At 37.8% G+C, this 26,763-nt stretch overlaps 2 protein-coding genes across 2 annotated transcripts in view; both read left to right on the top strand.

Moving 5' to 3' along the window:
- Positions 1-1,528: 1,528 nt before the first annotated feature.
- LOC143863976 (alcohol-forming fatty acyl-CoA reductase-like) lies at positions 1,529-9,588 on the top strand. Its single transcript, XM_077374784.1, has 10 exons — positions 1,529-1,655; positions 1,753-1,856; positions 1,997-2,199; positions 2,298-2,398; positions 2,591-2,783; positions 3,933-4,094; positions 4,352-4,433; positions 7,018-7,284; positions 8,196-8,323; positions 9,183-9,588. Exons 1-10 carry the CDS (start codon positions 1,565-1,567, stop codon positions 9,334-9,336), a joined length of 1,485 nt encoding a protein of 494 aa, XP_077230899.1. The 5' UTR covers positions 1,529-1,564; the 3' UTR covers positions 9,337-9,588.
- Positions 9,589-21,037: 11,449 nt separating this feature from the next.
- Positions 21,038-26,763, top strand: part of LOC143863364 (alcohol-forming fatty acyl-CoA reductase-like) — an 11,978-nt gene continuing 6,252 nt past the window's right edge. The window contains exons 1-3 of the mRNA XM_077374041.1: positions 21,038-21,365; positions 21,769-21,930; positions 26,497-26,578. Of these exons, the coding sequence (XP_077230156.1) occupies positions 21,145-21,365; positions 21,769-21,930; positions 26,497-26,578 (465 nt within the window). The 5' untranslated portion in view covers positions 21,038-21,144. The remainder of the gene's footprint in view (positions 21,366-21,768; positions 21,931-26,496; positions 26,579-26,763) is intronic.

Below are 26,763 nucleotides of genomic sequence, written 5' to 3'. Positions count from 1 at the left end.
ATAATGCCAATACCCTCTCCTTACATTCAATTACGTGTACTTTTCCCAATACACACTACCCAAGTAGTTCGTATTGGGAAATATAAATATGTGCATAACATATCTAGTAAGCATAGTAATGTGAATAGGGTGCGCCCAAAAAATCATCTTCATAGGATCATCCTAACCCTTTGAACCGTGTAGGCAAAAAATGGATTTTACCTCCACAAATCGTAGGGTTGGGATGATCCTATGGAGCTGATTTTTTGTGGACACCCTGTGTAGAAACCGTTTTCTCTCTCTCTCTCTCTTTCTCTCTCTCTCTCTCTCTCTCTCTCTCTCTATATATATATATATATATATATATATATATATATATATATATATATATATGAAAGTGAAGCTACACACTAGTGTAGCTAATTTAGCTACACTGCCGGCTTAAAATACAATGGGCCCACATTGTTTTGGTGATCCAAACCATTCATTTGATAGGCCCTCACATTTGATAGGCTTCTATGGAGTCTGTGATCTATTTCTTCCATCCATATGTAGAAAACGTTTCCATCTATGTGAAGGAAACGTTCGAAAAGTTCCATGAATCCTGAGGTAAATGCAATATGAAAGATTGCAATTATCACTTCTATCTTTATGCATGAATTGCAATTTCCAATTTCCATCTATACGCCGGTGCCATTTAGAGAATATTTCCAGTACGCCCCCTCAAGTTGGAGCGTGAAGATTCTTGACACCCAACTTGACTAGAATGAAGCGGAAATTGGCCTGTCCTTGTGCTTTTATAAAGACATCAGCAAAGATGCTACGAATGTTTAATGGAATAAAGTAACCGCGATTCTTTAATTTTTTGGATGGTATGCCAACTATTTTCCAAAATAGAGACTAATTGAATTCTTAAGCATTATTTAGCAATAATTTTACACAGCAGGGACTAGTTGGCAAAAATTCATTTTTTTTTTCCGCAACACGACGTCTTTACCCAATTGCCACAGGGAAAAGTAAGACATGCAAAACAGTGGCACATGTTCCCTTAGTATTACTAGATGCACTCCTTTATAAATGGTGGGCATATTAATCTTGTTCATAATTTAATATCCAAGTTTTAAGCCTTTTTTGGTTATTTACGATCAACTAGCTCGCTTTCTCTCTCTCTAGTTTTTTTTTTAACGGTAGAGAGAGAGAGAGTCTCTATAGTATTGACTATAGCTTAATTTCCCAAGATTAAAAAATACGTAGTTGGTGAACACTGGTGAATAACTATTCCTCAGTCGGTTTAGTTTAAGCGTTAATTATATGACTTAACCTGTTCGTTTAACAACATTCACCAGCATGAGTGGATGAATGTTGGATAAACGAACAAGTTTTAACCCTTACATCACAGAGGAGAATACATCTCTCTCTCTCTCTCTCACCCTTTTTTTTTTTTTTTTTTCTCTCAACGCATAACTATCCACTTTCTTGTGCCACATCATCCTACTTGCTTGTATAAATACATTACTCACATTCGATTGACACAACATACCTTTCTTCATTGAGGGCTTTAGCTTTACATATTATTTACTCTGAAATGGATTTCCAAATGGATTTGGGGTGTATTTTACAATCCTTGGAGAACAAAAGCATCTTAGTCACTGGTTCTACTGGCTTTCTAGCAAAAAGTATGTTCCTCACTCTTTTTTATCTTCTTTCTCATTTCTCTCCTCTTCATTATCACCCAAATGTACTGATATGTTTTCCTGTCAAATGAATGTATAGTTTTTGTGGAGAAACTACTTAGAGTTCAACCTCATGTGAAGAGGCTTTTTCTTCTTATAAGACCCACAAAAGATGAGACTGCTAAGCAGCGCTTGCAAAATGATGTATGCCACTACCCTTACTTCTCTATATAATATATGTACTTTCTTTACTCCTCTATCAATCAAGTGGCTTCAAGGAGGCAATTCAATATCACTTGCACCAAGATGTTAGGTATCATATCTTAACTTTGTTTTATTGTCAGGTTATGGAGAAGGAGGTGTTTAGGGTACTGAGAGAGAAATATGGTAAGAGTTTTTATTCATTTATATGGGACAAGGTGACTCCTCTTGCAGGGGATATTGCTTATGAGAACTTGGGAATAGAGGAGAATAGTCTCAAGGAAGAAATGTGGAGAGAAATCAATGTTGTTGTAAATGTAGCTGCTACTACAAACTTTGATGAGAGGTGATGATGGATAACAAACAGTTAATGAAACCATTTTCTTCTCTTTTTTTTCTTTTCAAATTACTAATTACTATTTTTTTTAAATTATTGACTTATAGATATGATGTGTCCTTGGTTACTAACACAATGGGAGCTAAGCACGTTTTGAAGTTTGCAAAGAAATGTGTGAAACTAGAGATGCTTCTCCATATTTCAACTGGTGAGTCTCTCTCTCTCTCTCTCTCTCTCTCTCTCATCTTATTCTTGAAGCTCTATTTTCTCCTGCTCCTTTTCTCTATATTTCCTTCGCTTCACACCTCTTTATCTTATTTTTTTGTAATTAGGAATTAGTTTCTTTTCGAAGTTTGATCTTTCAGCCCTCTAATGAATCAAATTTCATATGGTGTTCTAGCGTATGTTGCTGGGGAAAAGGCAGGACTCATATTAGAGAAACCTTTTAACATGGGTGAAACACTAAATGGAAGCATGGGTTTAGACATTGAAGCAGAGATGAAATTGGCAAAGGAAAGATTGATGGAACTTCGTGATGATGGAGCTGAGAGAAAAGCAGAAACAATTGCTATGAAAGAACTTGGAATCCAAAGGTTTGAAAAACTCAACTTGGATCCACCAAAGATTGCAAATATTAAGATCAATGTTTCTAAAAACAGAATTGATCAAGAATTGTTGGTCCCAGTAAATGAATCGTTGTGAAAAATATGAAATTTTGTAATACATAAAACTAAATGAAGTAGCTACAGAGACACACTAGTGTAGATGTTATCTACACACTAGCTTAAAATATAGTGGGGGCCACAATGTTTGGGTGATCCAAAGCATTCATTTGATGGGCCCTCACATAGATAGGGTGTGCCCAAAAAATCGGCTCCATAGGATCATTCTAACAATTCGAACCGTGGAAGCAAAAAATGGAAAGATTTGTGAAGGTTTATTAACGTCTATTTTACCTCCACAATTCGTAGGGTTAGGATGATCCTACGGAACTGATTTTTTTGGGCACACCCTATCTTTGTGAGGGCCAATCAATTGAATTCTTTGGATCACCCAAACAATGTGGCCCCCACTGTATTTTAAGCTAGCGTGTAGATAACTTATCTACACTAATTTAGGAAAAAGTTAAAACATTGTTTATAAAGAAATTTAAGGAAAAGTCAAAACCTTGTTTAAAAAGAGAAACCATAACTTTAAAGTATATGCGTGGTACATAATGGGATTGTTACATTTCTTTCTTTCTTTCTTTTTTCTTGTTATTCATTTACCTACACAATAAAACCTTTCGGGAATTTCGGTTTTGGAACGTTTTGCTTTCGGTGTTGACCGACATATCCGAAATTTCGGATTTCGGTCGAAATTTAAAACCTTGCTCATAACTACTTACATATGAAAATTTCATAAAGTTTTTTCATGATTACATAGCACGCTTAATGGTACAAATGCGTCATTTGTTACTGCACAAATTCATGAAATCTTTGGCTATCCCGCGACCATGATGTTTGGATTTTTCTTTCCACTCCAAAATATCTATCGGATGACTAATTAACTATAGGTCTATGGCTCAACCTAAAGTCATTGAATTCAAGTATGCTGCCTATTTTGGAAATGCCTATGGGATGAATATTGCTCAACGTATAGTAACTAGTTCAAGAATTTGCCAATTAGTTCTTCCCAAACAAGCTATATGCCGTTTAATTATTCCATTTGTTTCTCCATCTCTGCCCCTTTATTTCTTTCAGGGCTCGATTCTTTGGTTGGCCAAATACCTATGTTTTTACAAAGGCGATGGGAGAAATGCTTCTTGGACGATTTAGAGAAAATGTACCTCTAGTCATCATACGCCCAACTATCATAACAAGCACTTATAGAGAGCCTTTCCCTGGGTGGATTGAAGGCAGCAGGTAACTTAAAAGGGATTTATAGAGATTGTTGCTCCGGAAATCTCTCTTATTTTTACAAAAGAAGTTATTTCCTTGGGTTCTTCTTGTAAACTTCACCCCTTGCATATTCTTCACTTAATTATAACTCTAATTTGATGAATTCAATTACATTCAACACTGGAAAGAGGTTACCATCACATGTAGAGAAATCAAGAAAATGTTGGTATTTAGGTAGAATGCCTTGCTAATCATACTTTATGTACTTTGGGTAACTGCAGAACCATTGATAGCTTTATTGTGAGTTATGGTAAGGGGAGGTTGAGATGCATACCGGCGGCACATAGGGAGATTCTTGATGTAGTAAGTTTCCTCCATATGCTTCCTTTCTTATTTATGAATGTATGACACATTTGTACGTTTTTGTGTTGTGAAAAAAACCCACAATAGCAACATGCAATTTCAATGGCAAAGCAAAATGAAACAGGCAAACACAAGCAACACATGAAGACACAAAGGTTTATGTGGTTCGGCGTAAAGCTTACATCGACGGTAGAGGCTACGAGAAAATCCACTATAGGAATTGGAGATTACAAGAGGAAATTGGTAACTCTCACCAAACCCACCCAGAAACACTAATACACCCTCCGCACCATTTCTGAAAAGCTAGGGTGCAAAATAAGCCCTAAAACCCCTTATACAAATTAAGTGGGTCAAAACAAGCTTACCTGAACTGGGTCCAACTCAGTTAAATAGTGGGTCAGGTCACACATTTTAGGATCCAACCAGGTTGAATTCAAGCCACGTAACTCAACAGTTTGTGTGTGTTCTGTCACGCCCCGACCTCACTATGTAGATATTGTCCAGTTCTAGGTCATCTACCCTTCCCGGTTATGTTTTCCAGCAACACTAACCGTGTCTGGCCCACTCCGCGGGGCCCGTCCCTTGCAAATGCTGAAAACACGTCTACACAGGGAATGTGAGGGTCTACACATAACCCATGAACTTTAGCTCTCCGGTTCCGATGTGGCCATGTAGATATTGTCCGGTTCTAGACCGCAGCCCTCCCCGGTTTTGCTTTTCCACAGAAACGCGTCTACACAGGGAATGGGGGTCTACAACATATAACCTAGGAACTTTCACACTCCGCTTCCGATGTGGGACTATTACAATCCACCCCCCTTAAAGGGCCCAATGTCCTCGTTGGCACATCATACTAGAGGAGGTACGGCTCTGATACCATATTTGTAACACCCCAACCATCCATGTAGATATTGTCCGGTTCTAGGCCGCAGCTCTCCCTGGATTTGTTTTTTCCGCTGAAAACGTGTCTACACAGGAAGAGGAAAAATCCACATATATAGCCCAGTAACTTTTCCTCCCTTTCTGATGCGGGATCTTTCATCTTCTTACATAAGTTGCATGTGAAAAAACAAAAATAGGAGACAGGTACTTAATGTCACTAATAAAATAAGAAATGTTGTGATCGTAAATCCGGATCAAATTACAAAAACAGTAAAGAAAATAAAACAGAAACACATAGTGGAAACATTTAGATTGCTTGGCAATGTGCGTACATACACTAAGTAGATGAGAAGATTTCTACCTAGTTATAGTTACAAGCTTATCTCTCCTTCAAAACCATAGAAATTGAAATTGCTCCATGTGACCCCATGGTTTTACATTTGGACCGAAATCCGAAATTTGGTGGAGACTGACACTGAAATTGACCAAAACCGAAACGGTCATTTATTTCCGCCGAAATTTTGGAATTTCGGTCTAAATTTCGGTCGAAATTTTGGTTTTTCCGAAATTTGACCAAAAAAAAACTGTTTTTTTAATATTAATTTAATATTTTACCAAAATTTCAACCGAAATTTAATATCAAATAAAATAATCATTTCGGGTTATGTACCAGATTTCAAAATTTCGAAATTCGAGGGTCCGAAACCGGTACCGAAGCTGAAATTTTAAACCTTGGTGACCCCAAATCGGAGCCCCTTGGAGGATATAGCTACTCATTAAAAACACCAAAATTACAGTTACATAATATAAGACATCTATCACTATAAATTAATGGATAGTACCCATTTGCATCTTGTTAGAAAATATTAAAAGGTAATTAATGTTCACAAACAGTACACTCCAAGAAATAGAGATTTTGGCGATGATTTTTTTAAATCAGTCTAATAATAATATTAAACATAATTTTTTATATTAAAATAGGGATTTGCTAGTAACCATCGCAGAAGGCATTTCGCGATGCAACAGCCCATCCGTGAAATGTCTTCTGTGATGGTCCCTAGCAAATCCTATTAAAATATATAAAAATAAAAACATTAAAATTATAAAAATATACCTTTCACCACACTTTCTAAAACTCCACCACCGGCCTAGAGTATTATTAGAGATGGATTTTAAAAGTCTATCGCTAATTTTCAATTATTGGAGATGGAAATTACTCCATCCGTAAAAGGAGTTTTTCTTTTTCTTTCGAGAAAACGGTTCCTACACACATGTGTAGATAAGTTATCTACACACTAGTTTAAAATACAGTGGGGGCCACATTATTTGGGTGATCCAAACCATTATTTTTAAGGCCCTCACATAGATAGGGTGTACACAAAAAATCAGATCCATAGGATCATCCTAACCATTCGAACTATGGAGGCAAAAAATGGACTAATTTGTGAAGGTTTAAAGACATCCATTTTACCTCCACAAATCGTAGGGTTGGGATGATCCTATGGATTTGATTTTTTGTAGACACCCTATCTATGTGAGGGCCTTTAAAATGGATGGCTTGGATCACCCAAACAATGTGGGCCCCCACTGTATTTTAAGCTAGTGTGTAGAGAACTCTCTACACATATGTGTAGGAACCATTTTCTCTTTCTTGTAATGGTAAACTTATGGGTTTTGACATCACTTTTGCAATCTGATACAGATCCCAGGAGACATGGTGGTAAATGCTATGATAGTAAGCATGGCGGCTCATTCAAGACAACCCTCCATATTCATCTACCACATTGGTTCGTCTGTGCAAAATCCTTACAGTATCCCCAAGCTTGGGGATAATATGTACCACTACTTTTCTAAGAACCCATGCATCACAGACGATGGAAGGCCCATCAGGGTTTCTAGGACAACAATCTTCAATGCCATGGATACCTTTTGGCTATACATGACTCTACGTTACATGCTACCACTCAAGGTTTGTTTTTGCAAGGATGTGACTTTTTTACCTATAAATTCATAATCTGTAAAATATATAGCGATTAGTCATCAACAATCATGATTTGGCCAAAAAATTCAACCTCTTAATTTTTTTTCCGGGAAGCCTCTACTTCGATGGATCTAGCATGGGCTATGCCGGTGCGATGGGCATTGGGTGTTCTGGAAGATGAAAGGCTGACTCAGCCAAATGGGCCTTTTCGGGTCTTATTGGAATCAAGGATTCTAATGACGCGGAAGTTAGAGCCATAACTTCAAGCATCAGATTAACAGTTTGAGAAGATATGGACACCGTCATTGTGGAGGGTGATTCCATCAATGTGGTAAGATGGTTGGATAAGAGACATCTTCACCCTTGGAGTTTCTCTGAGATGTTAGATGAGATCTTGGACTATGTGGAGGTCATCTTGCTCAACATCAACATGTTCGGAGGTTGACTAATACTGGAGAGGCGGCTAGCCATAGATGGTGCCCAGCGGTAGAGATCATAACACAGACTCACAAATTTGATGGGGTGTCCTAGATCCGAATGGAGAGCACCATTGTACGAAAATGCCCTTCATATTTTCATTGATTTATGTCTAATTATAACTTATAAGGGGTATTTCGTTAAATTAATTTAAAAAAACCTACTCAAAAAGACTCAAAAAGTAGACACGAAATCACTCCAATAAGGGTTCTGAACAGATTGAATGATTGGTCGTCAAACAAAAGCCACCGATAGGACAATTAGGGTTGGCAAAATACAACCTTGGTTGGGCTAGGGTTGGACTCAACCCGACCCATCTTGGCCCAAGTGGCACCCTTACTAAGAAGTGATGGTCATAACTGGTAGTCTCCATATTAATGGTCCCTTTTAATGCCTGTTTTTATGTTGAGTTTTCTCTTTAGGGCTTGGGATTAGCGAATGCAGTATTTTGCAAGCATTTCGATCATCTATACAATGGTCTCCGTCGAAGGTACAACTTCACCATGCGTTTGATCCATCTGTACAAAACATACTTGTTTTTCAAAGGAAGGTATGTCTACTTTCTACTCCCTATTGCAATTGACAATTATTAAGATGCTAGTAAAGATTGCATTTGTTAACCATTTTTTGGAATGATTCCCTAATTTCATGTTTCTAAGAATGAAATATTTGAAAAAAGAGATTTGCCAGGGACCATCCCAGAAGGCATTTTGCGGGAGTGTCTATTGCATGATAGAGCAGCCACATAGACTCAGATTTTGTCTTATTCATTTAATTCATCTGAGGTGGCTGCTCTCTCATGCAACAGCCGACCAAATGCCTTATGAGATGGTCCCTAGCAAAATCCTTGAAAAAATTGTTTGGGTATAAAAAGAATGATGTCAATTTTTACATAAGACCAACTTTTTTGGAGTGAAATGGAGCTCAACCATTGAGCTACACACCGAACCCCAACACAACATATGTTAACTACGAACCCCCCTCTCATCATATTACACCTCCCTCTCATCATATTACACTTTTCTTCTTGAATGTAATAAATCCCCAACCCCACAGTGTATTGTCTGGAGATGCTGTAATTATCTACAGCCAATAATTGACGACCCGTGCCCAACCCACCCCGCAGAGCCCCACCTCTTGGAGATGTTATAATTAAATACATCTACACAGTTGAGGGGAGAGTCCACATATAGAAATGAGTTCAATATGGGTATTTCTTGTAGTGATTATTTGCAAGTAATCGTGATTACTTTCAAAACGATTTGAATATAAGATTATATGCAAATTATTTTAAAGATATCCAAAAAAACCCATATTCTTCTTCTTTGTTTAAGTTAGATATCTAAAATGATTGGATACTCATGTTCTCAAAATTATTTAGCGCTTATGTTCCTACCCATGTTTGGCAGGTTTGACGACTTGAACTCAGAGAAGTTGAGGATGGCAATGAAAGATAATGGTGTGGTAGATGAGATGTTTTGTTTCGACCCCAAGTGCATCGATTGGGAAGAATATTTCATGAAAATTCACATCCCGGGTGTTGTAAAGCATCTATTCAAATGAAAAAAGTAACATGGTTGTGTGAAGTCATGCATTCAATCTTGTTAGAATAAGATCTGGCCATTAGATTGTTTTTCAGATTAGGCAACTAGATTTAGATTAGGTATTTAAGTTTAAATAAGATTATTCTTATCTTTATCTTCTTCAATTATCTTTAACTTTTCTTGCTTATCCCCTAAGTGCTCTATGTAACCATTGTTTAGGATGTGACAGTAACCAATCAAGATTTGTGGAAATTCATTTTCTTTTCAACTCTCCCGAGATAATGATCATTTTATCTAAAGTCTCTCTCTCTCTCACATCTTGTTATCAAATTCAAAAGCATCATATACCACAAGAATCAAACATAACATTGTTGCTAATGTTTAGCAAAGAAAGATGTTTCATAATGTTAGAACTATTTGGAAGGGGTAAAAACAGGAAAAAGCATATATTCTTCCAAGTTTGCATAAAATCTCCAACCATGTGCATTCCTCCAAATTTGTATACACTACTTGAGAGGGGTAAATCATATATTCCTACAACTTCGAATAGAATAATGAGAAGGGTAAATCGTCTGCTCCTGCAACTTTGCATGGACTCCCGAACCATTTAAAAGGAGCTTCATATACTCCTGCAACAAAATTCAACTTTTTAAAATTTATTTTCCGGAAGCCTCTACTTCAATGGAAGTAGCATGGGCTATGTCGGTCCGGTGGGCATTGGGTGTTTTCTCGGAGATGAGGCTGACTCAACCAAATGGGCCTTTTCGGGTCTTATTGGAATCAAGGATTCTAATGAGGTGCAATATAGAGTTATCCTTCAAGCATCAGATTAACGGTTTAGAAGATATGGATACTCTCATTGTGGATGGTGATTCCTTCAATGTAGTAAGATGGTCGGATAGGAGACACCTTCACCCTAGGAGATTCTTTGAGATGATAGATGAGATCTTGGACTGTGTGGAGGTCTTCTGGCTCGACATCAACATGTTCGGAGGTCGACTAATGGAGAGGCGGCTAGCCATAGATAGTGCCCGACGCTAGAGATCATAACACAGACTAACAAATTCGATGGAGCGTCCTAGATCTGAATGGAGAGCACCATTGTACAAAAATGCCCTTCTTATTTTCACTCATTTATGTCTAATTAAAAGGGGTATTCATTAAAGTAATTAAAAAAGGGGAGTGATAAATCGACTCCCATATATCTTAAATCGACCCCCCATGTGTCTATCTCTCTCCTCTTTCTCTCTCTAACCAGAGGAGAGAGAAAGACACATAGGGAGTCGATTTAAGATATTTGGGAGTCGATTTATCACTGCCCTTAAAAAAACCCTACTAAAAAAGACAAGCCGCATTTGAAAACTCTCTTACTCCCTCCCTCCCTCCTAACCGTAAGCCCTTAACTATGTACAGTGTAAGTAGGGACCTTAAGGCTCGATTGATGGAAACACATGCACTCTTTTCCTCTCAGATTAGGGACCCTCTCTTTAATATGGAACTTTAGCTATAAACGTATGTGTGTTCCTATCAAACTTAAACACATACATTTATAGGATTTTGGATCACACGTATGTGTCCTTCCACACTACAAACACCTTAGTGTTTCACAAGTTTAAAACACTTGGGATTTATCACTAAGACTCCTTCATGACTAACACTACTGTGAATAGGAAAAACTAACGTTTTTCACTTATGTGGGACTCAACAATGTGGGCCACACTAAAAAAACGCCAACATAACAACCATGCATTTTATACCAAAAGTCCTTTAACAATCAATTGTGTCCATTAGCTTTCACCACGGTCAGTGCTACAACTCCTTTGACAGGCAGATGTGATTGGTCTAACGTGGTCATGGCTAGTGCCACAGCCCCACTGCCAGGTAATGATATCATAGGTACCACGGGTAATCCCACAAGTGCGCATTTGACTGATCTACGTGACCACGTGCCAGTGCCACAACCCTACAGAAAGGTAGGGTATCCTGTTTAGGTCTAGTGCCATAGCTCCATCGGCAGATAGAAAAAACCAATGCATGGCTAGTTTAATCAACACACTCGGGTTCGGTCGACTGATCACTACATTTGTTCGACCGAATCAACAATTCTGATTTTCTCCAAAATGCGAGTTTTTCCTCTGTTTCATGCAGTTTTTCTCCAAAGTCTTGAGTTTTCAACATATAATTGACAAAAAATAATTCCAGATCAACATCCTTAGTTTCCAATACCCTTTTTCCTCAATTTGAGATCGGCCTTCGTCAGAATCTTGGCAATACTAAGATATCCACGTGCCCAAAATTCATCGAAAGTACCAAAGAGTTAAGGCCAACTACGAAAACACATTGATGATCATCCCTAATCATTGTTCTTTAATAAGTTTGCATGATTCTTTACCTAAGCCAATGATCAATATATCGCTTACCTCGAAGATCATTTTCTCCATGCTAAGAATCTCCTTCGGGAGACTCTCCTTCCTCTTCTAGGGTTCCTTCTTCAGTTCTCTCTAGGGTTTTCTCCGAAGAAAAGTTATGAGCTATAGGAGTTAATGATCTTTTATAGCTACTAACTAGATTAAGGTGAATTTCCATATTTATCCACTTTTAAATCCCACAATTTCAATCATACCCATTAGGGTTAATGGACGAAATGTCCCTAAGGTTAGAGCGTTTCTATTTGACCTTCGGATTGTCCCCAAATTTTACAATGGTAACTCATGCCAGGGTAGAGTGTATCAAATCGACCCCAACTTTCATTCTTGTCCATTTTCTAGCACGTTCTAGTTTTTCCGACGCTTTCCATTTTTTCCGGTGTCGCTTCTTCTTTTTCCTTCTTTTCTCCTTCTCTTCTTCTTTCTCTTCTTTTTCTTCTTCCTCCTCTTTCGAGTTGCAACGATGGTCGTCGGCGGTGGTAGAGATGAAAAAATGGAAAAAAATTAGAGAAGATGATGACATTTGTCTACCCTTCATATGCATTTGAGGGCAAAAAAGTCTTTTGGACCGCATGCCGCATTAAGTTAGGGAACTGAAATTCAACCACCATCCATTGACAATTTAATAAATTTGACGCTATAGTCATAGTGATCCTCCTATTCAACTACTTCAACCATTTCCGAACACCTCATATCATTCTCAGGGCATACAATGGTTCAATCATCTATGGACGATTCCTCCCACGTCCTGATCTTAGGCCACTCACCCTCCATGGACGAACCTTGCGGAGGAACCCTTAGGTTTTCGGGGCATTGGATTCTCACCAATGTTTGCATTACTCAACCTGACATTCTCGCTTCTGCTTCGTACAACTCTATTGCACCGCAATTGGCGCATTGGTCTTTGCAGGCTTAATGCTTTTTGCTAGTTGGTTCCATTATCACAAAGTTGCTTCAAAATTGGCTTGGTTCCAAGATGTAGAATCTATGTTGAATCACCACTTAGCGGGGTTACTAGGACTTAGGTCTCTTTCTTGGGCGGGACACCAAGTACATGTATCTTTACCGATTAACCAATTTCTAGACGCTGGAGTGGATCCTACTATGTTGAGCATCGCTCCCCTATTGCCTTTACCCTGCATCGTTGGTTGGTACTCCGCCCAAACATCTGCATGTTATTGAGTGAAAAGGGTGTTCTTCAGCAGTGGTATATCATCTTTAAGGAATTCTCCACTTAATTAAGGATGGTTTCAGATATAGAGGATCAAAGCAATGGAAAAGAAAGGGAACGAGGTGACTGGAGGGAGGGTTTGGTATGGTAGTGAGACCCACAGTGAGACATGACTAATAGGCTAAAGCGGGGCCAAAAAATGGCATCAATGTGTTGTTATGTTATGCCAAGCCAATATGGATTGCCACGGGAAACTAGGGACATTTCCAATACCGACACTCCCCTCCCACCCCCTCCCCAATTCTGGTTCAGGAAACTAATCTGAATTATAGATCTACGACACAATCAAACCCGAACGAACAAAATGTTGAATTGAATCGTACCAGCCTCTACCGGGGGTTATTACTCATTTTTGTACTTGCTGTTTTATTTTCCAATTATTTCTTCAATTGAGAGAAAGAAAGAGAATAGTAGGAATTCTCTAATCCCATTCGGAAGGATATCATCCTCATAATTATCCATGACTATTAATGATAAATTTTCACTTTTGGGGAAAATGATAAATTTTCACTTTTGGGGAAAATGATAAATTTTCCATCCTTTCTTCCCCGGTCCACCCCCTTGTGGTGTAAAAAGAGAATCATAAATACACTAGAGGGGCTGGACTGGGGACGAAAAGGGCGAAATTACCAGTTCTCTTTTGGCAAAGAAATTATATAGAATAGAATTTATGAGGGATTTGCTAAGGACTATTGTAGAAGACATTTCACAGGTCGGTTGTTCCATGAGAAAACAGCCGCACAGGCTCAGTTTTCAACAGATTTTGTCTTATTCACTTTTCAACGTAAATAGTTTGTGCTCCAAAAATCAACTCAATCATCCTAACCCTCCGGTCTAATACGACGACACCATATATGAATCTCCACTAATCGTAGAGTTAGGATCATCTTAGGGAAATGTTTTTTTTTTTTTTGGGCAAGGCCTATTAACATTGGGTCGCAACGAATGAATGGTTTGGATCTTCGAACAAAGTAAGCCAAAGTGATTTTTTTTTTTCAAACAAAATAGATGTTCATGGTGTCTACCTCCTTCAAAGATCTAGAGCATCCATTGTTACACGTTTTTATGTGGTTTAACCCCTTATAGTCAAGTATATGTAAAAATAGATGTGTTTGGAAAAAGAGAGAGTATGCGGCAATGCTAATATTTATCTCCATATTCATTTTAGAACAATGAGTGCACATGATGTGACTATAAAAATTGAGAAAGTAAGCTTGAAAAATAAACAAAGAACCTCTAATCATAAAGCATACGGTCCCCAACTTCTTATAATCTCAACCAAAGATGACAATATGCAGTCCCCACTTCTACTCTCATTTAAAGAAGCTGGCATGCATTCACCACCTACTTCAAAATGGTCCATCAACCAGTCGTTACCATCTTGAGATTAGGCACCACCTCTGAAACGGATTCATGCTACTACCTACTTGTGGCCTTGTAGATATCGTACCCTCTACTTGATACATTGCCTGAATAGACCATCTCCTCAACATATAATGGTCGGGTACCTTCTTCAATTGTTTCGTATCCATAATACGAAGGATATGTTTGCATAAGATCCCCTCCCTTTCAAACTTAGCACAATCGCATTTGACAGTCACACCATCGGAATCATCATAAAATACCCTAAACCATCTACTCTTCACATCATTTCTGGGACCTACCAAATATTTTTCCACGGCCCCATCCTTGCTCAAGTGGTCGTATCAACAACCAGTACACTCGAAGAAATGTCAGCATGGACATGTATTTAGCAAGAACCGGTAAATTAAAATAAAATTAAAAGTGTGTACCTCTAAATGAGAACTTTCCAATTTTATATTTGATACCTTGACCCATCAACAGATGCTTCATTCCTTGATTTTTGGAGGCAGTCTACGAAAGGATTTTTTGCATTGAAATTATTTACATGCTCAGACGGAAAATCTGCTTGGAGGAGGGAGAGACCAGCGACCAGTGATTTTGGGTTTTCGCCCCATTTCCTTAACTTTTGAATGGACGCATAGGATGAAACACATCCGACGGCTGGTAAGTAGTGCGTTGGAAACGCTACCTACGCCAGTGTCTAGGAAAAGTCTCTCTCTCTCTCTCTCTCTCTCTCTCTCTATATATATATATATATATATATATATATATATATATATATATATATGAGGAATGTGTTCGTGCGCTTGAGCTCTCACATCAAATGGTGCGCTTGAGTGCACCAATCACATGAGTCCCACAATTTCTGTGAGGATCCAAAGCATTCATTTGCAAGGCCCTATCATAGATAGGGTGTGTACCAAAAATCAGCTCCATTGAATCATCCTAACCCCTCCAAAAGTGTAGGGCAAAAATAGGCAAATTTGTGGTCTGTCCATTTTGACCTCCACAAATGGATGGGTTAGGATGATCCTATGGAGCTGATTTTTTGTACACACCCTATCTATGTAAGGGCCTTTCAAATGAATGCTTTGGATCATCCTAACAATGTGGGCCACATGGGTTTGAGAGCTCAAGCGCACCATTTGATTGGAACGCTCAAGCTCACAATCCTTTTCCTCATATATATATATATATATATATATATATATATATATATATATATATATATATGAGGAAACTGTTGGTGCGCTTAAGCTCACCAAGCTTATGGTGCGCATAAGCGCCCAATCACATGGGGCCCCACTTTGTTAGGATGATCCAAAGCATTCATTTGAAAGGCCCTTACATAGATGGGGGGTGTACCAAAAATCAGCTCCATAGAATCATCCTAACCCATTCATTTGTGGAGGTCAAAATGGACAAACCTTGTTTGTCCACAAATCTGCCCATTTTTGTCCTCCACAAATGGAGGGTTAGGATGATCCTATGGAGCTGATTTTTGGTACACCCCCTATCTACTATAGGGCTTTGCAAATGAATGGTTTGGATCACCACAGAAAATGTGGGACCCATGTGATTGGGCGCTTAACCTCACTATAAGCTTCTCCTCTCTCTCTCTCTCTCTATATATATATATATATATATATAGAGAGAGAGAGAGAGAGAGAGAGAGAGAGAGAAAACGGTTCCTACACACGTGTAGATAAGTTATCTACACACTAGCTTAAAATACAGTGGGGGCCACATTATTTGGGTGATCCAAACCATTCATTTTTAAGGTCCTCATATAGATAGGGTGTCCACAAAAAATCAGATCCGTAGGATCATCCTAACCATTCGAACTGTGGAGGCAAAAAATGGACTAATTTGTGAAGGTTTAAAGACATCCATTTTACCTCAACAAATCGTAGGGTTGGGATGATCCTATGGATCTGATTTTTTGTAGACACCCTATCTATGTGAGGGCCTTTAAAATGGATGGCTTGGATCACCCAAACAATGTGGGCCCCCACTGTATTTTAAGCTAGTGTGTAGAGAACTCTCTACACATATGTGTAGGAACCGTTTTCTCATATATATATATATATATATATATATATATATATATATATATTCTCGAAATTTCGGATGAAATTAACGAAATTCCGAAATTTCGGCAAATTTCGATTTCGGTGGCAAGAGATGAAAAAACAAAAAAAATATAAAGAAGAACTTGGAGGGGCAAAATGGTCTTTTAGACTGTATGACACCCTTCATGAGTGGAAAGTGTTGAAACTGTCAACCATCCCTAAATTCAAACTTCCTTTTAAAACCTAAAAACCTTCATAAGAAAAATCCAAAAAAAAAAAAAAACGATATAAATAAGAACACATGTGCATATATGTACCCAATACACTCGAAGAAATGTCAGCATGGACATGTATTTAGGAAGAACCGGTAAATTAAAAAAAAATTAAAAGTGCGTACCTCTAAATGAGAAATTCCCAAATTTTAGATTTTGATACTTTGACACATCAACAGATGCTTCATTCCTTGATTTTTAGAGGTAGTCTACGAAAGGATTTTTTGCATTGAAATTATTTAAATGCATCTTTTGATTATTCATTTAATTTTTCTCCACACCTCCTGCAACTTATGGGTTTTCTTATATATCTAAGGTCGACAATCGCATTTGACAGTCACACCATCGTAGAAGAAGGTTTCGTGTAAATTCGTAGAGGTGTATATTTTTCTAATTTGCAACATCTTTAAAAAACCCAATAAAATATACAGATATAGTACAATGCGAAAATTAAAGGGATTAAGAATGAATAAAATAAATGGGATTTTGCAAAAGACGTCCACTATTTATTTGCAAAAGAGTAATGGTAGGGAGACCGAGAGTACGAATGAAAATATAGCTTCTCACCACAACGTCACGAGTGATGTAAGGCAGCCCTTAGGTTTAGGTAAATAAAGAAAAATAATAATTTTTTTTTGTGAGCATGGCACATGCTAATTGTTGGGCTATCCCATCGGTTCTTCATATTATTATTCTTTGGGAAAAATATCTTATAGTTTGATAATTTGCAAATAGAGTCACCACCTTTGTGTGAAATTTGCAAATCAGGTCATGTCATCAATTTATGATCTGATCATACTCATAAAAAAGAAAAAAGAAATCAATTTCTGATCAAAATGGCCGTGATAGATTTTCGGAAATGATATATCTGCGCCTTTTGATCACCAGGAACACCCACTGTCAGTGTTTGTGGCAATCAAGGGGCATTGAATTCTTCTGACATAAGTACAACAACCCCTCTTTAGTCATTGATACATTGACAGGGGGTGTTCCTGGTAATCAAAAGGGGCGGTATATCATTTCCCTAGATTTTTTTACTTGTAAAAGACCAAAATGTCCTTATTTGTGAAAAGATGAAAATTACCCTGTAAAAAGACCGAGATACCCGTGAAGCTCAGTGATATGTTTTATTAGCATGGGTCCCACCGACCCAATTCAAACACGTGCACCTGGTGGGGCCCACTATTTTGCCTCATTCTTTGATGGCGTAGGTCCCACGATCTTCACCCGAGCCCTAGTATATGGTGGGGCTCACAATTTTACACGTCATGTTTTGCTTTGATGGGGTGGGCCCATTTTTTTACACCCAAGCATAAGAATTCTAGTATACATAGATATGATATTACCACACCCTTGATGCAAAACTTATCTTTGATTGTCATGTGTATTTTGGTCTTTTTACAAGGTAACCTCTGTCTTTTCACATAAAAGGACATTTTGGTCTTCTTCAATGAGTAAAAAAAAAAACACTACATTGGGTATTTTTGGTCACAAATTGATGGCATGACCTGATTTGTAAAATTCACCCAAACGTGATGGCTCTATTTGCAAAATCTCAAGTTACCTCTCTCTCTCTCTCTCTCTCTCTCTCTCTCTCTCTCTCTCTCTCTCTCTCTCTCTCTCTCTCTCTCTCTCTCTCTCTCTCTCTCTCTGTACTTAGTATTGAGTCCATTGACTATGGATTAAGGGAAATGATATCAACACAACCATCTTTTGATATATATGCGCTCACCTATCAAAGAGCTTTCAAAAGGTCATTATGTTCCCGAAAGTTTTTTACAAACCAATTAAAAAAGAAATACATGCTAGAGCGAGCCCATAACAAGAAGTAGGTGCGCTGATATTATTTCCCTGATTAAGATCATATCATTTTAAAAAAAAAATATCATTTCCCTAGACTAATTACAGAAGATTAAAAAAAGTGTAGAACGCTGGTGAATACCTATGCTTCTATTGGTGCAATCCAAGATTTAATTATATGCCTAAATCTGTTCGTTTATCAACACGCACCAACATGAGTGAGTGAATGTTGCGTAAAGGAAACAAGTCAAGAACAGTCGAGTTTTTAACACCCACCCACACCCACACCCACACCCCCCCACCCCCTTCTCTCTCTCACTCACTCACATAAGGAACCACGTTCTTGTGCCAGAACATCCAACTTGCTCTTATAAATATATTGCTCACATTCGAGGGACAGAACATACCTCTCTTCACTCTGGGCTTTCATATTTGCAAATTCTTTTCTTTGAAATGGCTTTCCAAATGGAATTGGCGTGTATTTTACAATCTCTGGAGCACAAAAGCATCTTAGTCACTGGTTCTACTGGCTTTCTAGCAAAGAGTATTAGCCCCACAATCTTTTTTATCTTCCTTTTAATTTCGCCCTTCTTCGTTGTCTTGCGTATTTGGTTTTTTATGATAGTTTTTCTTTCATTGAATGTAGTTTTTGTGGATGATAGTTTTTCTTTCACTGAAATTATAGTTTTTGTGGAGAAACTACTTAGAGTTCAACCTCTTGTCAAGAGGCTTTTTCTTCTTATAAGAGCTACAAATGATGAGACTGCTAAGCAGCGCTTGCAAAATGATGTATGCCACTACCCTTACTTCTCTATAGTATCATTTTTTTTGCTCCTCTTTCACACAAGTAGCTTTAACGAGGCAATTTGACAAATTATCACTTGGGACATATCAGTAAGTTTTTTACTTGGGACACATCAGTAAGTTTTTCTTGTGCCAAGAGGCACCCGACTTCCACATATAAATACATTGTAACAGCATGTAAATTGTTGTCTATGATATCCTTGTAATATCGCCCTCATATAAGGGCATTATTGTCATGAAACAATATATTTTGTATATATAAAGCAACCAGAGACGCGTTTTCAGAATCATTTTAGATTTAAACTCTCTTCACATTGCAGAATCATTTTCTTTCTCATTATTTTCTTCGAAATGGACTTCCAAATGGATTTGGGGTGTATTTTACAGTCTCTGGAGCACAAAAGCATCTTAGTCACTGGTTCTACTGGCTTTCTAGCAAAGAGTATTAGCTCCCGCCCCCGCCCCCGCCCCCGCCCCCGCCCTCTTTATCTCCTTTTTTCTCTAGCTCTTTTGTATTGTCTGGTAAATTTGTTTTTAATGATAGTTTTTCTTTCAAATGAATGTAGTTTTTGTGGAGAAACTACTTAGAGTTCAACCTCATATGAAGAGGCTTTTTCTTCTTATAAGGGCTACAAATGATGAAACTGCTAGGCAGCGCCTGCAAAATGATGTATGCCATTACACTTCATTCTTTCTTGTAATATCATTTTTTAACTCCTCTATCACTCAAGCCTCTTTAAGGAGGAGGTATCATATCTGTGAAACAACCACATGTCACGTGTGTGGCCCCTCTTTCTAGGGTTGGCCTACAGATGGCACAAGTGGCTCATCTTTTGGGTTTGGCCATTGCATGTGGATTTTTGGTATCAGGGAGGTTTGAACTTAGGACCTTTGGCTCTGATACCATGTGAAAACTACCAGTAACTCCAAAAGCTTAAGCTGATGGTGATGGCGTTATCTAATCTTTTATACTTTAACTGACTTACCCATTAAAAAACTTAAAACTTAGTTTTGTCTTTCTAAAACATCGAACCAAGATGTTATGTATCATATCTTAACTTTGTTTTATTGTCAGGTTATGGAGAAGGAGGTATTTAGGATCTTGAGAGAGAAACATGGTAAGGATTTTTATTCATTTATATGGGACAAGGTCACTCCTGTTGCAGGGGATATCGCTTGTAAGAACTTGGGAATAGAGGAGAAAAGTATGAAGGAAGAGATGTGGAGAGAAATCAATGTCATTGTAAATGTAGCAGCTACTACAAACTTTGATGAGAGGTGATGTTGTAATGCAAATACTGTCATGTAGTATACGAAAATGAAACAGGTTTTTAAAAACTCAGACTTGGACGAGAACTCAATTTAAGTTAAAAAGGAATTGACATAAGCAAGTCCATAATTGGCGAGGTCAATATTTTATCGATTCGGGCAAGTTAAAGGAGTTTTGACTTTGTGATGACAAAACTCAGGCTTGAATGAGAACTTGGCCAAGACAAAACCGAGTTGAGTTGTGCGAGTCCATATTTGACTCAGTGCAGTTTTTAAACAGTGAACGAAACCTTTTTTTATTTTTCTTTTGAAATCTCAAATTATTAATTTTTTTAATAATTGTCTATAGATATGATGTATCTTTGATTACTAATACCATGGGAGCTAAGCATGTTTTGGAGTTTGCAAAGAAATGTGTGAAACTAGAGATACTTCTCCATGTGTCAACTGCTCCTCTTCTCCTACTCCTCTTCCTCTTCTCTATCTTTTCTTCTTCCTCCTCCTGTTTTCTCCTCCATTTATTATTTGATCTATGTGTTTGTAATTAAGAATTGATTTCTTCTTATTGTTTGATAATTTAGCCCTCTAATGAATCAAATTTCATCTTGTGTTTTAGCATATGTTTCTGGGGAAAAGGCCGGACTTATATTAGAGAAACCATTTAACATGGGTGAAACACTAAATGGAATCATGCGTTTAGACATTGAAGCAGAGATGAAATTGGCAAATGAAAGATTAAGGGAACTTCGTGATAATGGAGCTAGTAGAAAAGCAGAGACTATTGCCATGAAAGAACTCGGAATCCAAAGGTTTGAAACATTCAACTTGGATCCACCACAGAATGCAAATTTTGAGATCAATGTTTTTAAAATCAGAATGGCCCAGAAATAGGCATGGTAACTAGAATACTAAGTTGAGTATAGGTGAGACCAAGAGAATAGATTTTTTTTCTTTCCACTTCAAAGTTTCCATGGGATGGTTATAGCTGAATTCACAAATTGGCCTGTTCTTGGAAGGCGCAACACCCTTGATATATTCGCTCCCCTTGTTTTACTTGGGACAGCCCCCTTAAGTGTAAAAGAATAGTATAAAAAAAAGTGTAAAAGAATAGTCGTCAGTACACTAGAGGGGGCTGTCCCAAGTAAAAAAGAGTGAATATATCACTTCCCTAATCCATTTATTTATACAATTCTGCTACTTTATATCTTCCAGGGCTCGATTCTTTGGTTGGCCAAACACCTATGCTTTTACAAAGGCAATGGGAGAAATGCTTCTTGGACAACTTAGAGAAAATGTACCACTAGTTATCATGCGCCCTACTATCATATCAACCACTTACAGAGAGCCTTTCCCTGGCTGGATTGAAGGCACCAGGTAACTGTAGAAATGTTGAATGCTTATAAGCTTTAACCGTTAAAGCTTGTAATGCTCTGTCTTGATTTTTATTGATGTTCATTTAATTTAGAGCACTGTTAGGAAAACGGGATCCCGTTTTGTTGAAAAAAAAAACATGGGCATCAACCATTAATGCCACGTCCACTAAAAGATAGAGTAAGGGAGCTCAAATCCCCATAAAAAGCAATAAATACACCTTGAAAAGGGTTGGTGTTGTCACTCCCGTTTTTATTTTCCACACGGAATCTCTTTTTCTAAGTGTTTTCATTTAGGCCACGTTTTGATGCTTCATGCTTTTGTATTTAGAATTGGATTTGAGTTTTGGATACAAAATACATCAATCATCCTCATCCTTATGCTCAGGATGAGAGAGAGAGAGAGAGAGAGAGAGAGAGGCGGTGGGGGGACGTCTGGCTGCTGCGGCAGCATGGTCGAGAAGCAGCGAGGATGAAGGTTAAAAAAAATGAAGGAAATTGCCACTTCGGAATAAAGTCACGGGTTTGCTCCAGAGACGAGGGTTCGAATCCCACCCGGATCGACTTACCCTGATGCACATTGTATGTAGGCCACTGCATGCTACGTATAGGAATAGTCCTACTCCTGAAGGGGGTGAGAACACCCTGCGTCATAAAAACAATAAGGATGAGGGCAATTGCCATAAATATTGAGTTCCAAATAATTTCTTGCATAACAAATTTGAAAATCAGATTTTTTTTTCACTGTTGTAGCTGATTTGGAAATCTAAGGATCTAATCCAGTGCAAATGTGAGAAATCTAAATCTAAATCTTGTGGGTATCCAAATGTGGCCTTAATTATTTTTTGAATCAAACTTCAAATATTCCATAACTTTGTACAACATCAAACTTCAAATAATCGGTGCTTATATATGGACTTACAGATAAACACAATAAAAGATAAGGATAATCACAATAATGGTAATCCATATGGAGATATACATCCACTCCTTTCATCTTCCAGCTTAAGAGACAAGTGAACAAGTGTCATCACTACATATGGAGACAAGTACCTCCACTCACACCTTTTTTCTCAGCCAAACCCACTCCTTTCATCTTCCAGCTTAAGAGACAAGTGAACAAGTGTCATCACTACATATGGAGACAAGTACCTCCACTCACACCTTTTTTCTCAGCCAAACCCACTCCTTTCATCTTCCAGCTTAAGAGAGAAGTCAAGTGAACAAGTGTCATCACTACATATGGAGACAAGTATCTCTACTCACACCCTTTTTCTCAGCCAAACCCAATAGACATCGGTCACCATCTCTCCTTCGGTTAAAGCATTCATATGAAGGCTTGAAATGGTTTATCGGTGCTAGCATTCAGCAGATACATTCTCCATTCTATCTGTCAAGGGCTCAGCCCCCTAAGCTTATCCTCAGGGTATGGTACGACTTTTCAACACTAGTGGTTTCTTTGAAAAGCTTTGCTTCAACATATTTCAAAATTTTTTTACTACTAGGTTCAACATTTCCATTTATTAAACCAAACTCGCAAGACCTATTAAGCATATGAAGGTGATGGTTTTTCATTCATATATTCTAGTACATTCAAAATGAATAAACCATTGATATTATAGCCTTTTCCTATAAATGCATTATTTTTTCTTAAAATAGCCTTGTTCGCTTCAAAAGTGAGTTTCAATTCATTCTTGTTGAGAAAAACCTTGAAACCAAGTTCCATGTATGTCCAGCACATGCAACACCTCTTGAAGAGCAAGTATTTTTTCAAAAGTTAACATCAGTAGAGCCTTGCATTTTCCAATGAATTTTGATGCCTATGAGTTGCCCATGTAGACTTCATCTCCTCCTTCAACTGTTAAATAGTTGCAGAAAGAGTTTCTATCTAGCTCCACAAATGTTCTTAGAAGCACCTGTGTCTAGCGCCCCCTCATTTAGATTTTACACCAAGTTCACTGATGTCACGAGAATTGCAATCATATCAGCTTCAATTAAATTAACTTTAGCATTGTTCGAACCAAACTTCTTTCGGTGTTGACAATCCTTCCTATAGAATTCTGGTTTTCAGCATTCAAAACAGTTCCATTTCTTTTTTGGTGTAGTTTTCTTGAACTTGTTTTCTCTTTTCATTTTCATATTATTAAACCTCTCATTCTTTGTTTTTACTATATTTGCCTTCGAGATAAACTCTTTGGCTTTTTCTTCTTTTTTTTTGACTCTGTTCTTTTCCTCTATCTAATTAATCCGAACTACTACTTGATCTATGGTTCATTCCTTAGTTTTGCTTCATTCCAGTTTTGAAGTCTTTCCAAGATAATGTCAATTTCTCTATAAGAGAACCAGACATGAATGCATCATGTAATTTCATACCTTCCTTAGCCAATTCTCTAACTAAGAATTGATACTCATCAATTTTTCTAAACACATTTTTAGTATCTTTCATGACAAAATCCAAAAATTTTCCTATAAAATATTTCTTATATCAGCTTGATTCCATCCATTAAATCACATTGCGTTTTCAACTGGTGATGGTTGGGTAAGTGCAACAGCCACCCCAATTTGCTGTAATGAAAATAGAATATGTTGTTCCACCACTTGTAATTTGAACCATTGAACTATTCGATTTTTGAAACATCAAGAACATTGGTTACACTGATGTTTGTAGCAGTGGTGGAAATAGAGGAGGACTTGGGGGCCTCAGTAGCCATAATATCAAAATATGATTCTTGATATATATTGTTGGAACAATAGATGTATGATGGATGCTCAATAATATATATGGCGAAACCTAGTTTGAAGATTGTTGAAAAAACAAATTACTAATGAAAGTGGAGAGGCAGATGCACTAATCGATTTTGAAGACATAACCCTTGCTTGAAAAAAAAAATTGTTTGTTGAATGAAGAAGAAAGCTGAGTCTTTCCACTTGATCACTCTCCTTAAGTATCGTATCCGCCCCCTATTGTACAATCCAGGATCCTTGGACCAACCTCCAAGACAAAACTTCTCTTAGGCTCCAATAGACATGAACTAGCTTATTGATCTTCATAGAATCACTTAAGAACTGCTCAAACATAGAATGGATATGGAGGAACATAGTGCGGAAAAACCTTAAGGAGAAAATCATTTTTTTTTGTCTATGTCTATATTGTTTTTTATGTATCTGTATTCTGGGTGTTGGTGTTCTTCCTTCTTTATAGAGAATACCACCCCCAATACGAAAGGAAGGTATGCCTCTTCAGAGAAGACGGACCACAACATTTAGAAAACGGTAATAAACACGTTAGATATAAATGGATGCTTAAATGGAGTCTGTTCAGAAATAAAAACTATTTGAAACTTAATTGTAGATTTTGAACGATAAACAAGTCATTTAGGATGTTAAATAAAAGATTTTTTTATTGATGACCAAGACCTAGACCTCGGACCATGGCCACGACCGAGCGCGGCGAGTGTGTGTGTTTATTTTAATTCATGTAAAACTTGGCTCACCCAAACAATTTTAATGCTCCTTGAAAGGCCCAAGCTTTTTCCTGTGCACCACCTCTTATAAGAAGGAAAATGTTTCTTCCACTTTTCAATATGGGATTAAATGCCTTCCATTGGCTTTCAAACATACCCTCACAACAAGCATGGTCTTGGGTTTGAGTTTCAAGGCAGGCACGCTTCGCTACCATGAATTTATTTCATGATAAATTAGCTTCTCCATGTGGTGAGGAGGCTGGGCGAGGGATTGTTTTCCCTGGAATACAGGGGAGAGTCAGTGAGGAGAGGATAAGAAAAGCCTGAAAAATCACGAAACATAAAAACTCTACTCCAAATGTGATGGACTTTTGCTAACTTTTTAGCCACTGCTCACCCTCGACTCATTCCTGCCCTCTCAAATTCCTCCTTCTCCCACCAATTACACGACATGGAGACACTGATTTATCATGAAAAAAATCCTAGCTTAAAAGACAAGAACCCATGGATTTGCAGATTACATACACTACTATCGTCGATAATTTCATATTCTTCAAATTAGTTACTTGATTTATGACCTAGTTTGCTGACATACAAAAAAAAAACATTTATTGACATGGGGTATCCACACCCCAATTTTCAGGGCGGGATTATTCCCTACAGATGTGCACAACCACCTGTTAACCACGCGCATCGGGTAAGCCCGGGGGATTTGAACTTGCGTCAATGGGGACCATACCTATGACTCTAAGCAAAAGAGCCACACCCGTACGAGTTACATACCCCAAATTTACCTAACAAGAAATTTTAAAACATGTTAATGCTCCTGTAATCTCTCTCTCTCTCTCTCTCTCTCTCTCTCTCTCTCTCTCTCTCACACACACACACACACACACACACGCACGCACACACACTAACTGTAAATAATTTCCTTTGGGATCTTCTTCATAACCTTCATGTCTTGGATATCCTTCAGTTCAAACTGCAATTTGATTCATTCAATGACATTCAGCACTGGAAAGTGGTTTTAGAGAAATCAAGAAAATTTTGGTATTTATGCATAATACCCTTTCTAATCCTACTTTATGTACTTTGGGTAACTGTAGAACCCTCGATGTCTTTATAGTGAATTATGGTAAGGGGAAGTTGAGATGCGTGCCGATAGATAGAAGGATGATTCTCGATGTGGTAAGCTTGCTCCCTATGGTTCCTTTCATAGTTATGAATGTATAATACATGTACGTATTAAGTATAGTGTGTGGCATCCTTCCTGAAGTTGCATATAAAAAAAAAAGGGAAACTGTTGAAAAAATGTCCATTTAACACGTCAATGTGGATGATTTTTACCGTTTTTGCCCTCCCCACATATCTGT

This window comes from Tasmannia lanceolata, unplaced genomic scaffold (assembly GCF_043159265.1).
Source record: "Tasmannia lanceolata isolate RefF3 unplaced genomic scaffold, GAP_Taslan_0.1 ptg000044l, whole genome shotgun sequence".
In the NCBI taxonomy this organism is placed as follows: Eukaryota; Viridiplantae; Streptophyta; class Magnoliopsida; order Canellales; family Winteraceae; genus Tasmannia; species Tasmannia lanceolata.
This window is presented reverse-complemented; position numbering and strand designations above follow the sequence as displayed.

Coding starts and splice junctions, on each gene's coding strand:
- LOC143863976 (XM_077374784.1), top strand. CDS start 1,565: ATGGATTTCCAAATGGATTTGGGGTGTATTTTACAATCCTTGGAGAAC. Junction 1,857..1,996: donor AGCAGCGCTTGCAAAATGAT/GTATGCCACTAC, acceptor TTTTATTGTCAG/GTTATGGAGAAGGAGGTGTT. Junction 8,324..9,182: donor TACTTGTTTTTCAAAGGAAG/GTATGTCTACTT, acceptor CATGTTTGGCAG/GTTTGACGACTTGAACTCAG.